The 13,611-nt window shown below is 36.6% G+C and overlaps 1 protein-coding gene across 3 annotated transcripts in view; it reads right to left on the reverse strand.

The window, feature by feature from the left end:
• step (cytohesin steppke) overlaps positions 1 to 13,611 on the reverse strand; it is a 129,123-nt gene that overhangs the window by 111,866 nt on the left and 3,646 nt on the right. For 2 of the 3 annotated variants that reach the window (XM_089588528.1, XM_089588527.1), the window contains exon 2: positions 10,910 to 10,983. In XM_089588528.1, coding sequence (XP_089444654.1) covers positions 10,910 to 10,983 — 74 coding nt within the window. Of the gene's footprint in view, positions 1 to 1,313; positions 1,572 to 10,909; positions 10,984 to 13,611 lie in introns of those variants that run through there. The other variant, XM_089588529.1, reaches the window with a different exon arrangement.

A 13,611-nucleotide genomic window follows, 5' to 3' on the forward strand; every position in this document is an offset into this window, starting at 1 on the left:
TAGTATCTTTTATTAATTTTTTTCTTTTTGCGTGTTATTGTTTGTCTTCCAAGCGTGTACAGACTCATAAAATCTAAAAAAATATGGAGGAGCTTTTTTTAACTCAATAGAGAGATTACCAACTTATTTTAAAATGTGTCGTTTTCTACTGATAAATGATAATGATTACATCAATATTCTAATACGTATTTTAAACTAATAATTTGTTTAAAAATAAACTTACGTTAGGTGGTGACTCATACTATACTACAATAATCGAACATAGTTTTTAACGACAATGATCACGAAAGTTGACATCATTACTTTATTTGAAAGAAATATTCATCCACTTACTGTATATGATTCAACTTTTCACACTATATTCATTATAAAAAAAAGTAGACGTTTGCTAGAAAAATAAATTGATAGTAATATCGAGTCAGTTACTTTATGCAATAATGGCATGCTTTTTATCGTCATACACGGGTTGCTTAAATACTCTTTGTCTAAAAACGGATATCAATATCTGGTTTGTCATACTAACCATACCTACACTCTTAAAAGTAAATTTAACGATAGTAAAATGGTATGTGTTGATGAGTAATACGAAAGTTGAAAGTTTAGTGAAATTTCTTGTATAGATGACTACACAAACGAATAGCTCAGTTTTTAGTTAAAGAACTAAATAATTCAGATTTTTACTGAAAAAATAGGCAATTCCAAGAATTTTTATTTAAATTTTATAGTGGCAATTTTGTGTTATCCTGAGAACTCAAGAGTTTGTCATTTCACTGCTCTTAAAAAAAATAGCAGTACCCACACTAAAAAATTGAACAAAACGACATTCTCGTAACAAGGTCTTTTTTAACCAAAATCTGAATTAGATAGTTTACTTACCCAGCTATAAACATATCTAAGTCTAGTCATACCTCAGAGTCCTCCTACTTTTCGCTCCACAATGCTTATTCTTAATACAAATTCATGTAAAAAATACTTCTGAAAATCTTTATTATACTACGAATTTGTAATGTAGTCATTTTTTTAGGACCAAATAAATCGATATTTTTTGAAGCTATTAAATCCTAGCACACTTTTTTATTGAAGCCAGTGGTTTTTAACTCCTAGTGGAAATATAATTTCTATCAATTGTTCAAATATTTAAACTTTGTATAATGGCTGTAATTAAAGCGCAAGTTTATTTATATTTGTTTACATCCAAAAACAATTACAATGTATCGTTCATTTAAACCTACATATATATGAGTAATACACAAACTAAGTCACTTGAACGAAAAATCAAACAATAATAATCGGTAAATCAACAAGTAATTTACCTCTTTGAGAATGTGATTCAACTCATAGGACCCGGTCTCTTTAAAGCACTCGAAGACAGCGACCAGCGAATCAAGGCAACGATTGTAAAAGTCTATCGTTGTTTTCACCACACGAGCGAGAATATTTTTGCACCACGACATTTTTCACCATTTTCCGACAACACTACCAAAAAAAAAAAAAAAAAAAAAATCACTTCACCGCACCATCGTAACTTATATATCTACTGAGCGAGAAGTGTACCTCCTCCAGCATTTAGAAATAAGTTAAATATACTCTAGAGCTTAGCGGATGTCCCAGGAAAAAAAATCGAGCTTGCAACATGGACATCATTTGTTTGGATCGTGACGAAAAAAAATAAAGAAAGAAGAACTTGACTCTCGTGTCATCGACAATGTCAGCCGAGGAAAAATGCGACGACGCACGACGATCGAACCGAGAAATCGAACTGTCTTTCGAACAGGTATAACATACAAAGCGGAATAATACAATAACGAGTTCGAGCGCCATCGTGTCATCGACGTCGCAAAGCACATCTCCGAGCGCGTGTGTGAGTGAGTGACCCTCGATGTACACATATGTGTGTGTGTAACAACAGTTTTGCGATTACTGATTTTCAGGAACGATAAGTCGGGGTTACCCAACTCATTCTTCCATCGGCCATACTTGGGTACACTTACGCTGTATTGGGTCATCTTTCCAAAATTTATTGGATTTCCAAAGTAAAAAGTAGATGCGTTTAAATGCGTTTACGTGTGTGAAGTCGCACCTATACGATTTCGTACATACGCTCACGCGGGCGTAGGATTTATGGCTCGATTTGTGGCATGGATTGAATAAAAATGAGCGTCTTCCACTATGAGTAAATATAAGTCTCCGATCGAGAAATGACATTTGAAACGATCACAAAGAGACGCGCTAAACATGGGGGGTGGGCTTGGTTTCGATTGTACATCTGCTTCGCTTCAAGTGCATTATAGGATGGTGGTTTGTTTGAATCGCGGATTAAGGGCCTGGACGCTCGGTAATGGCCGAGTTTAAATGGAGATGTGTGTCTGAATGTATGTGCCTGCATTGTTGATATTATACAGGAAACGTGGGCACTGCGAGCATTTACACGCATATTTATTTTATGGGTGTCATTGGATAAGATTTCCAATGGGACTGTGCGTGCGAAAGGATAATAGTTATCAATGTCTTATAAATTAAATGATTTTTGTCAAGGAATCTTGGGATTTGTGGATGTTTATTCCATCTATTCTTAACAGTGAAATATACTTTTTAATGATATTACCATTATTATAACAATAACATCATCATTAATAATAAGTGTATTGAATTAATAATTTAATTTAGTTACTAAACAACATGTACAATTAAGTTAACTTGAATCATATTTTATATATTGTTAAATAATTGTTTGATGATTAATTAAATTTTTAATATAATATAATAATATTTTTCCACATATTGTTAGTAATATTGTATAGTAAAAATTTAAAATTATGAATTATATTACTTTTGTATAAAGATAAAAAATAAAAAAACTGGAACACGTGCAATAATATGAATGCCAAGCTTATTATGTTCGTTTGAAAAAAAGTTTATCTACAAGAGCTAAAAAACTCATTACTGTAATAGTCCGAAATAGATAATGAATAATATTAATAGCAGGTATACGGAGAAATGAGGATAAATGTAAACATTGCAATGCTTTTTATATGTAATGTATATTTCTTTCGTACAAGGAACGGTTATTAAAGTATTTTAGTGCAACAAATTTTCTAAGCACAAAAGAATGCACGAGATAAACGTCTCAACCAGCAAATCAATCATTTACGACCGATCGAAAATCATATGCACACAAGTACACAGTAAGACGGTATTTTATTGATCCAGTCCATCGTTGTTTTACAAGTGAAACCTACTCCAAGAGGAGAAAGCATCACTTTCTATCATCCACAGAACAAGTATTAAATCACACCTTGCGAGTACAACTACAGGACTATACACGCAGAGATAATTACAAAATGATCGCGCATTGGACGAAGAAAATTAAAACTTGAACCCAAGAGCGCGTTTCTACCCGTAATCGCAGACAATTCACACGTTCGAACGAAAAGGAGAGTCGAATCGATTTCCCTTTTAGAAACTCGGGCCCATCTCTCTCTCTCTACACTCCATTTATCATTTAAAGCCCTGTGCACCACATCGAGTAAAAATCGATTTCCCCGATACCATTCTAACTTATTACAAATAAAAAAAACTATAAGCTGAATTTCCGTGGTCACTATGGGCACACGAAAAAACACTGTCCAAGTGGATGGTCAGATAAAGTTCGAACGACCCGCCCATACGTGCAAACAAACATAGCGAGACAGAGAGAGAGAGATCCATATATATGTATGGAGGACCGTGTTGTCACGAGTGTGCGTATAGACTTTTCCCCAATAAAAGCAAACCAGCGAAGACGACGAGGTACCGTTTGTTGGAACAAGAAGAGCCTTTAACGTTTCTTCTTCCTTCTCTTTTACCAGAAAGCAGGATGCGTCGCCGAGCAAGTAATCCCCAGATGCTTGACGTTGGCTCGTTTTTTTTCCCCCGAGCCACGAGTTAGCTTGTAATACACCGAGGAAATAACGCATAGGCGGATGTGTACGCGTTTATCGTGAGCACCAGATATATGTGAGTGACGTCTTTTCTAAGTTGGTTGGGCTCGTATACCTATTATTGTGTGCATGTGCCGCGTCTGGTTGCGGTAGATAAAAACGAGGTTCAGGCCGCAGAAATGTTTGAAATTCTAAGAGAGGTGTGGTATGTAGATTTGGTATATGGGTGAACTAGGATGTATGTGGTGTGCATATATATGTATCTGTATGGATGAGCAGAGAGCGTTAGGGAGAAATCGGTTTTTTCCAAAGTTTGGTTAGTATAATAATTATTATTTTTTATTTATTTTGTTCCGAAAGCTTAGATTCATTACTTTGATCAAATTAAAGTATCATTGGCAATATTGTAATACAATAGTTACGTTCGTAATTTATAATTATATGTACTTATCGTCTGTTATGTTTCTTGAAAGTTCCTTTATTACGTTTAAAATTTAGAACTCCCATTGTTTTGTCATAATTAGGATGAAAAGAGTAAATTATTATTAGGAATTTTTCTCAGTTACAAATAACAAAAGTAACGATAACTTTCAGTTATAAATAACAAATATAAATTAACGAGCTTTTAAATGAGATGCTGTAATAAATTTCTAGTTAAAAATAGGTGAGCATGTAATAGGGAAATTTTTATTTTAATAATAAAATATGTGGTTATCAGTGTAGCTGATGTATGTGTTAAATTGTAAAATATAAATGAGAATTTAAAAAAGTTAAAGATATATTTACCAATAATAATAATGATAGTAATAATAATGATAACAATAATAATAATAATAATAATAATAATAATAATAATAATAATATCAAAAGTAAAAATAAAAAATCAATAAAATATAAATTGCATCACACCACCGAATGCCACTACAGTAAAATAAAAATTCATTAAGAATACAAATTTACTGACAATTTTAGCGCAAAGCTTCATTGGTTAACTTTTACAGCTATTTTTTTTACCTCTACTCCTAACATGCAACTTATTGATATCTATGATTTATAATTCTTATAGTTATTATTAATATTATCATTACCTCGAAACAAAAATTTGTTTATTTTTTATTACACATAGATTAATATTTTACGGATTCTTTTTATTTGCTACACAAGCTTATTCGAGTAATTTTAAAATAATAATGTGTACTGACGCAGTTTAACTGTTTTAATAAAATAAATAGCAATGTTTAATGGACAATACAACATAAAGAAAGTAAAAATATGCAAGGCCTAAATGAACAAAATTAATTAAAGAAATAAAAGGATAATGATTATTTGCACGTGCTCACTTACGAATTTACACAATAGAGGTATTTTTATATTTAACACTATGAAAAAAATTTTTCTGATGCAAGTAAAGCAAAACTTTATTTTTGACCGATACAATGTTTTTTCTACTAAAATCCAAACAGACAAAGTAACATCACTAGCCAAAGTATGTCGATAAAGTAGAATCTTACAAAACTGATAGTCTCTCGCAGTCTGAGGCCGAGTTACTCGACGAGTCTCTATTACAACCAAGTGGTTCCATCTGTTAAACAAGTCACGAGAAACTGACAACTACGGTAATGTAGCACTGCACAATCGATCCAACGGTAATCTGTACTCAATCTTTGGTTAATACGCGATCGAAAATGTCTCTTGTGAATATAAATAAAACTAAAAGAAATGCAATAAAACGAAAAGTTGTTATCTGCGCATTTAAGAGTATGTCCAAGAGAGACTGACCCAAATCCACATTCGCAAGTAGTGAGTGGCTATAGGTACGTTCGCTAATGCTCCAGCCTCTTCGAGAAAATCACAACCACTTGGGTATTGTTGGCTTGAAAAGCTAAGAAACAAAAGAACGACCGAGAGTTGCAAAAAAGGAAAAAAAAAGTAGCGGAAACGAGAAACAGGAGCGAGCCTCTCTCACCTATACGTGTATTATCGACTCTTATAAGCGTATGTAAAACAGAGGATACTACTTCGCTTTTCTAAATAGAAACGAGATCCCGATTAAGTCCAATACTTAAATACAAACGACTAAATTCATGCAAAAAAGTAGATTTTTGCGTCCAAGGCACGAATGCCACATTTCTTATCTGAGCATAAAGTATAACTATTTTCGTATGAGTTTAAACAAATTTTTTTGATTTATGATTATTACCACTATTACATTGATTTTTAACTATATTATTTTTAATTATCGTTGTTTAGACCATGATAATAATATTGTAGATGTAACTGGGTATTCTAAAGTGTAAACCAACAGGAGCTACAATTTTCCTCGACAATGCCTAAATTTAAAACATAAGTTGTAGCATGAGTAAGTACTGATTTTTTTAAACGCTGAAATATTTCTTCAATTTCCTGAGTATCACAAAAATATTGAAAGTATGTAAAAAATATGGAAAATATGTATTTTATTAAGATCTACAACTTTAGTATTTACAATTTTATGGAATAATATAAACTGTATACTATAATCGGCAAAAATCTGTGATTTATAATTTATTTTTAAATGATCATTGCCTTCTAATTTATCAGGACTGTAATTTGATAAGATGGTTCTAAAAAAATAAATAAAAATATTTTTTTTCTTGAGATCTACAACTTTGTCTCTGATACTAAATTTTCAAGTCTTTGAATTTTCAAGATATACCCAAAAAACTCATTTTTGGAACCTGTTTAATTTCTTTTTTTTTATGAAAGTACCTACATTTTTTTGGATCCAAATTTTTTTTTTTAAATCTACCTTTTTCCTCGCTCATGATGTTCTCAATCATTTTTGATTGATGTAAAATCATAAAATCATTTAAAATGTAACGTATAGTTGTATCTATTAAATGGATGATAATTACAGATATTCAGGAAAATGTTTATTGTCAACTTAAAAACATAAAACTACATAAGGAAGTACGTATAATTCCATCGCCATATTTTTAAATCGAAAGGTAAGCTTTTTACAGTAGCTATTACGTGTATACTAAAAATGTTCAAGCTTTCAATGAGAATGTAAAATAAGTTTAAAAAACTATACTGCATTCCACCTGAAAAGGTATGAGAAAATCTCTCCTTGCGCGCCCGGGGAAACACTAGATTTGGCAACACTCAGACGCGAATCCTCTCAGTTTTTTCTCTCATACCTACGCATGTGCTTCCACTCGTTTCATCCAAACACACAAAATACATCTTATGCACGCGACGTGCATACACGTAATATATACACGAGTGTAACGGCCTCTTTTTCGCGACAGAGGCCCTGCTGCAGCTCCGGTGGGTCGTACTTATACCTCCCTCCTCGCTCCAAGTCTATTATTTCGCACCCGCGCATATGAATGCACATAGTACTATACATGAGCCACACTATCCGGGTTAAAGATAGACGGCACAATTCCGGTAGTAGTTTTTGAGTCTCTGTGCAGCTTACGCGCGAGGAGACCATGGATACTTTCCGTGAAATTTGTGGGGCTTAATGCACAACGTGAACATATAATGCGCCGCAAGGTATAGGGAGGGCATGAATTCTCCCGAGGAGTCACTCGAATGAAAGAGAGATGGGGAACGGTGGATTTTTTTTACTCTTCATCGTGGGTATAAATTGCTGTGTGGGGAGAGAGAGAGAGAAGAGGGTTTTGTTGCGATCGCGGCGGTGTTAGCGGCCCCGTAAGGAGAATAGAGATGGCTTCTTTAGATTTTCAGGTGGATGTGGAGAGAGCCTCCCGTGGCCTCGGAGCCGAGACGAAACGGGTCGTATATCGGGGAGCTGAAGCGTTGGGTCGGAGAATAATGGATGTATATATATATACTCGGGAGATGGAGCTTAAGCTCTTTTTTTTCTTCCTCTTCTACACCTGTGGGCTTATCATTGAAGGAGGAAAAAGTTGTGGATGATGCGCGACGCTGGTATGTTTTTTCTCGGGCCAGTAATTTAAAAATATGACCATGTTTTGCCTGAATCCGATGGCTTTAGATATCGACGACGACAAAACAGGGAAAACACCCATGAGGGGATTATTGTCATCGGACGACCCACACTGAGAGAAATAATAATAATAAAAATTACTGGGCTAGAGAATGGTAAATCTGGTGTCATTCCGTCGTCTATAGGGACTTTTTACCATTTCTTTGCTGGACAGTAATTTCTATTGTACAAACAATAAAAATCACTGTACTTACAACAAAAACTACCGTTGTAGCATAGTATAGTTTTTACAATTGTCTACTCTCGGTGCACAAAACAAAGACAAGGTAAAAAGCCACAACGAAAAAATGGACAACGCCCAGGGCCTTTAATTGTAAAATAAAACAAAGCCAATACGAACGAAAAAAAAAAAAAAAAAAAAAAAAAAAGTACCCGTCGAGTCGAAGAAAAATAAAAAAAAGAGACGATAAAAGTTTATTAATACAAGCCGGGGCAAAAAAGAGAGGCGTAAAAGGAAAGGGCCATATACTATCCCTGTATACATGGTGGAAAACTTTTTCCCCTCTGGCGCGCGTGCACGCACACGCACGTATATTTTCAAAAGGGGGGATACAGAAAGCGAGTAAGGAAAAGCCGAGGCTCGGTGTACTTACGTGGCCCCTCGAAGAAAATGCGCATTTCAGCTAATACCCTCTATACTATCCCTGGTAACCCTAGGGGCGCGAGGCTCGTCGATTTTGTACATGTATATACCAGGGCAGATGGAGGCAGAGGACGGATCGACCGAGTCTCATAGAAAGGAAGGAAGTAAGGGACACACCTGTGAACTATAACGTTTCCCCGTAATTTAATATGGACGAGCGGGTACGCCCGATAGAATCGAACCCCTCCCCCGCACGTAATGCGACTATTCCCTTCCTGTATATAAATGTATTTGCGCACACTTTATATCCCTTGTAATGTTACCTCAGCGTAGTATGTTCGTGTCTCGCTAAAGAGAGCTTTTAATGGCAATTTTTTGTGCCAGGAAGCAGTTACTTTTGATAGGGTAGTTATAGCTGGGGTGTACATAACGAGCGAGTTTTTATACATTTTTACCAAGAAATATTTTCATTAGGATACATTTCATCAACTTACGTTGTTTTTCAAACGAGATTAATCGACGTATGAGAGTGTGGTTTGAAAAAAATTAAGTATAATAGTGGTAAAGTTTTACACTTGATTTTCGTGTAACTAATTATCATCACGACATTAATGACGTAAATTGGCTCCTTAGGATTCTTACAGCTTCACGTCTAAAATTTGTATGGGGTATATTACGCATTACCCTGTGCAACCTATCCTCGATTTTCTGCATTTGGCTTACGTTTCTAAGTACTTCAGGTGAAAATGTCAGTGTTTATCTCATATAGTGCAATGTCTAAACGGTATTATTTAGCAATGGTTATAACATATTACTACATCACATTACCTAAAACACAAATTAAAAACAATTTGAAACGAATTAGGCACACTGACTCCTTTTTTTGATGTAGGTCGTGAGCAATTGTCTTATAATTAGGGAAATCAATGATTTTCGCAAGAAAAAATAAATTTTGCTCTTTCTCTTTCTGTTATATAATCAGGATTCTTATAGTGGTTCTGTTGTTTTAGTACACAGTTTTTTTTCTTACTAATTATAATACAAATTTAAAAGGTATCTGTCTATCCTCTTTAGTACTGCTCAAAGAAATTTTTCACTATAGAGATGCAAACGAATTTTTACAACAATGTTGAATTTTCATGGTGGTTTCGATTTTTCTCTGTAGTATTTACCCTAAAAAATCAACCAAAGATAAAATCGGAAGGTTACCTGGCGCTTTGATAATAGCAAATGTCGTATACATCTAGAGATACAAACAAATTTTCACAAAAAAAAACTGAACTTTTTCCAGCTATCAATCAACAATTTTAGTGGTACACTTTTTACGTTTTAATTTGAAAATGCAGCTACATTTCTTGCACTTAAAAAAACATCCGCCAAACTGCACTTACCTCCGTTATTAAAAATTTTCCAAACCAACGGTTACACACAACCAAGGGTTAGACTGACCGTCAAAGCAACGACTCAAACGGCACGTCACCGCATCACAAACTAAAGTACCCAAGAGCAAAGTAAGTAAACAACTTATCGAAAACACGCACAATCATGTAAGTATACCATATCCTCGGAAGCGCCCGACGTATGAAACCAGCCCTCGTTAAGGCGCACGTAAGAGTCCCTCGGCGCGCAAGTTTTGGCATCGATTCCTTTGTTCCCCCTTCGGTACGTACACACAGCAAACACGGAAACGCAAGGAAAGGATCGGGAAGTTCAGTGAACCGGAGAGGCCGAATTTTCAGGCAGGAGGAATTCCCCCAAAAAAAACACGCCCCGATTTCCCTGGGCTCGATGCCAATTGCCGTGCCACGCGCGAGTTGCAAACACATACTGTAGGTATACACGCGGGGCAGGTCAATTCATCCCATTGCGTGAACGAGATCACGCGCTCCATTAGTCGTAATGCGCGGGTATATATAGGTGTCATGCGTGAGCGAGATAGCCTAGATCGATGGACCGAGCCTGCAGTCTTTGGTTCATCGAGTGGGAAAACGCGGGGGAGGAGGAGTCGGCCCTGCGTTGGACAAGTATATCAATCGTATACGGTACGGGTGTCGCACGTTTAATTGACGCTTAATGAGCAGGGCGCCGGTGTTTTGTTTCTCTTAGGCCTGTAAGTGTACTCTCAGCAGGTTTTGTTCAATCACAAACAAATCGTTGTGAATCATTTTTTTTTTTTTTTTTTCTTTCGATTCGTGAGGTTCGAAAAATCACGAGGGGCTGGCCACATGATTCACAAGATTCAAATCACAAGTGAATATTCGTGAATCTTATTTTTTTTTTTTTTTGTGATTCAAAAGATTTAAATCATTGTGAATCACGTGGCCAGCCCCTCGAAAAATCAAGTAAAATTAAATCGAATGACAAAATATACACTATGAAAAATCTCACCTGTATTTCAAGCAACAGTTCCGACTTTTTCCGCCGTATGTCGATCAGGAGTTTCTGCTGCTCTGGCGTCAATTCTGAAAAAGAAAAATAAACATCTGACAAAACCCGAACCAAATATTTCGTTTTTTTTTTTTTTTTTTTTTTTACATCATGCGAGGACCATTTTTATTTTCGTCACTTTTGCATGCAATTGACGATAAAAGTATTCAACAACAGTGGATTTTTCACCGCCAACGCCTTGGAATTATTGATTACATCCGAGCACGATACGGTTCAACGACCAAACGTACGTGGGCATCGCGACAATGGAACAGCCAGCTAGCTGCAGTGTGCCATCGAAAAAAAGAGAGAGAAAAGACAGCCTAGAAGAGAATCGGAAAGACGGGCCCCCTCGAGCTACGAACAATCAAAAAACGCCTCGGAAGTCGCAAGTAAACAGCGTAAAAACTGTCGAAGGGGGGGGGTCCCCCTGGTGACGATCCATTTGACCCGATTGGCCCGTGCGGTACTTGGGTCGCACTAAAAATAGAAACGGTGCCGCGTCCCTTTCGGGAAATTAACTCCGAGGGGCTAACGTGGGCGCTAATAACTGGCACACACACGCCATATTCAGTCGATACTAGAGTCAATGGCGAATAGGAGGGGGGGGGAGGAAAGAAGAAGCCACGAAACAAGACATCCAGTATCGTCCCTCTTTCTGACGTTTGGGAGGAGGAGGAGGGGGAACTGATCGGTACTTCCGAAACGTATCAAGAGGGTCGTGGGAGGGTTGTAATGGGCGATCCAAGGGGGAGTCGGTTTATTGGCGATTTTATCGGGAAACGGTGAAACCGAATGGCGCGTCGGACAATTTGTCGCGCTAAAGAGGAACGTACTATGTACGTGGATGCTTTTGTTGGGTACCTACGAAGTTTGCCGGGAGGGCGATAGCACACGTATACCCATACAGTTGCGGCGATTGTACAACGAAGTCGACGCTCTGTACATGATGGTAATTTCCACGTGTCAGGGGAGTTGTTGATCGAAGATTGCGGGGCTCTCTTGGTTCATTAAATAGATTTTTTGGGGCGCGCTTTGTGTTGGGTGGGGTAATTTTTTGTTTTTTATTTTTTGAAAATGTACCTCCTGAGTAACTATCGTCCCGAAATTATTGGATCGGTGTGCAGAAGCTTCCATTAATGATTCAATGGATTTTTTTGTTTGCTCGATCCAGCCAGCAAGTGTGAAAAATATGAAAAATTACATCGTCCGCGTTAGATGACTCGTACACACGTGTAAAATATTATTTTTCAAGGAGTAATAATTTAGAGCTGCAATGACTGGCGGTTGCCTCGATTGAATAATCCTTGAGACACTTTGATCGCGTTATGGATAAAGATCACTCGAGTGATGTAAAATTGTCAATTTTCCAAACTGGTATACGAATATAATTATTTACATTCAACGGAGGTGTGGAAAAAACCGAGTTCGTATGGTTTAATAATAAATATTGATGTAGTTGTAAAGAAAAAAAACAACTCATTCTTATGTACTTATATATTTATGTTTTTCTTCCGGCGAAACGAGTGTCAAAATATTGTGAAAAAACTTCAATTCGCCTCTGTCGCCATAAAGCATTATCTTCACGTTTGTGACATGCACGGTACGCAACATGTTAAAAAAAAAAAAATGTCGATACATACACACACACATAAAAAACCGGGGAAAAGCGTCTCGTGATCGGCATCATTATCATCATCAGCCTCGGGATGAGGAGCATCGAGGGAATGGGAAAAAGCCATCGTAATGCCGGTACCGTAAGCGCGAGCCTGCGTTTCACACGACAACGTATACATGTACTGAGTTGAGTACCGAGGTCTCTCTCTCTCTCTCTCTCTCTCTCATTACCACATGTACTTGTTACACATACGCGCGTGTGCGTTTGATAATAAACGAACGCGGGTTCGCATGCACAAGACTTGCGTAACTCAAGTGGCGGTGGAGGTGAAGGATGAATAGTGTATGTGTAATGGATACACGCGAGTACGGTACCCTCTTCGTATATATATATATTCAAATAACACACAGGACGACAATCCTTTTCCTTCTTTGCTCATTTTTACGCGTACGTGGGTACGTTACAACACGCACGCAGGGTATTCGTGAAGAAGCTGAACGAAGAAAGGGAGTCCATGCGGCCGAGACTGGATTCTCTCTCGAGGTAAGTGTGATAATGAGTACAGAACGACTTCGTGGATGCAGCTCGTCGGCGTCCCTTAGGGTATAAGGAATATTAATTAATCAAATTTGATTTTTTTTTTTTTCTACACGCTGTTGCAGTGAAAAAACAATCACATATACCTACCATCTGCATTATAGCTATGATGGCAAAAATCAATTTTTGCAGCTTATTTAAACTAATTACTTTTGTGTCGATTTGATTTATAATTTCTACAGCTATTTGTCGCCATAGCATGAAGAGAGTTTTATTTTTCATTTTTGTGATTGTTTTTCCAACTGAAAGCTTTAGTTTGGGGTCTGCTTGTGTGCGACATGTGTGTATATGTGTGATCGTTTGTGGGATGTGATAAAGTCGAGGTTTGCTCTGAAAACAATCTTTACATTATTACAGATCGCGAAGTCAAACATTTGTGGGATGAGTAATTTTATAATCTGTGAAGAAGAATGATTGACTTTTCCGAAAATAACCAGAAATTTTTAAG

Source organism: Copidosoma floridanum, unplaced genomic scaffold (genome assembly GCF_036245765.1).
Source record: "Copidosoma floridanum isolate Cflo_tuat_1 unplaced genomic scaffold, Cflo_Japanese_pri ptg000007l, whole genome shotgun sequence".
Taxonomy (NCBI): Eukaryota; Metazoa; Arthropoda; class Insecta; order Hymenoptera; family Encyrtidae; genus Copidosoma; species Copidosoma floridanum.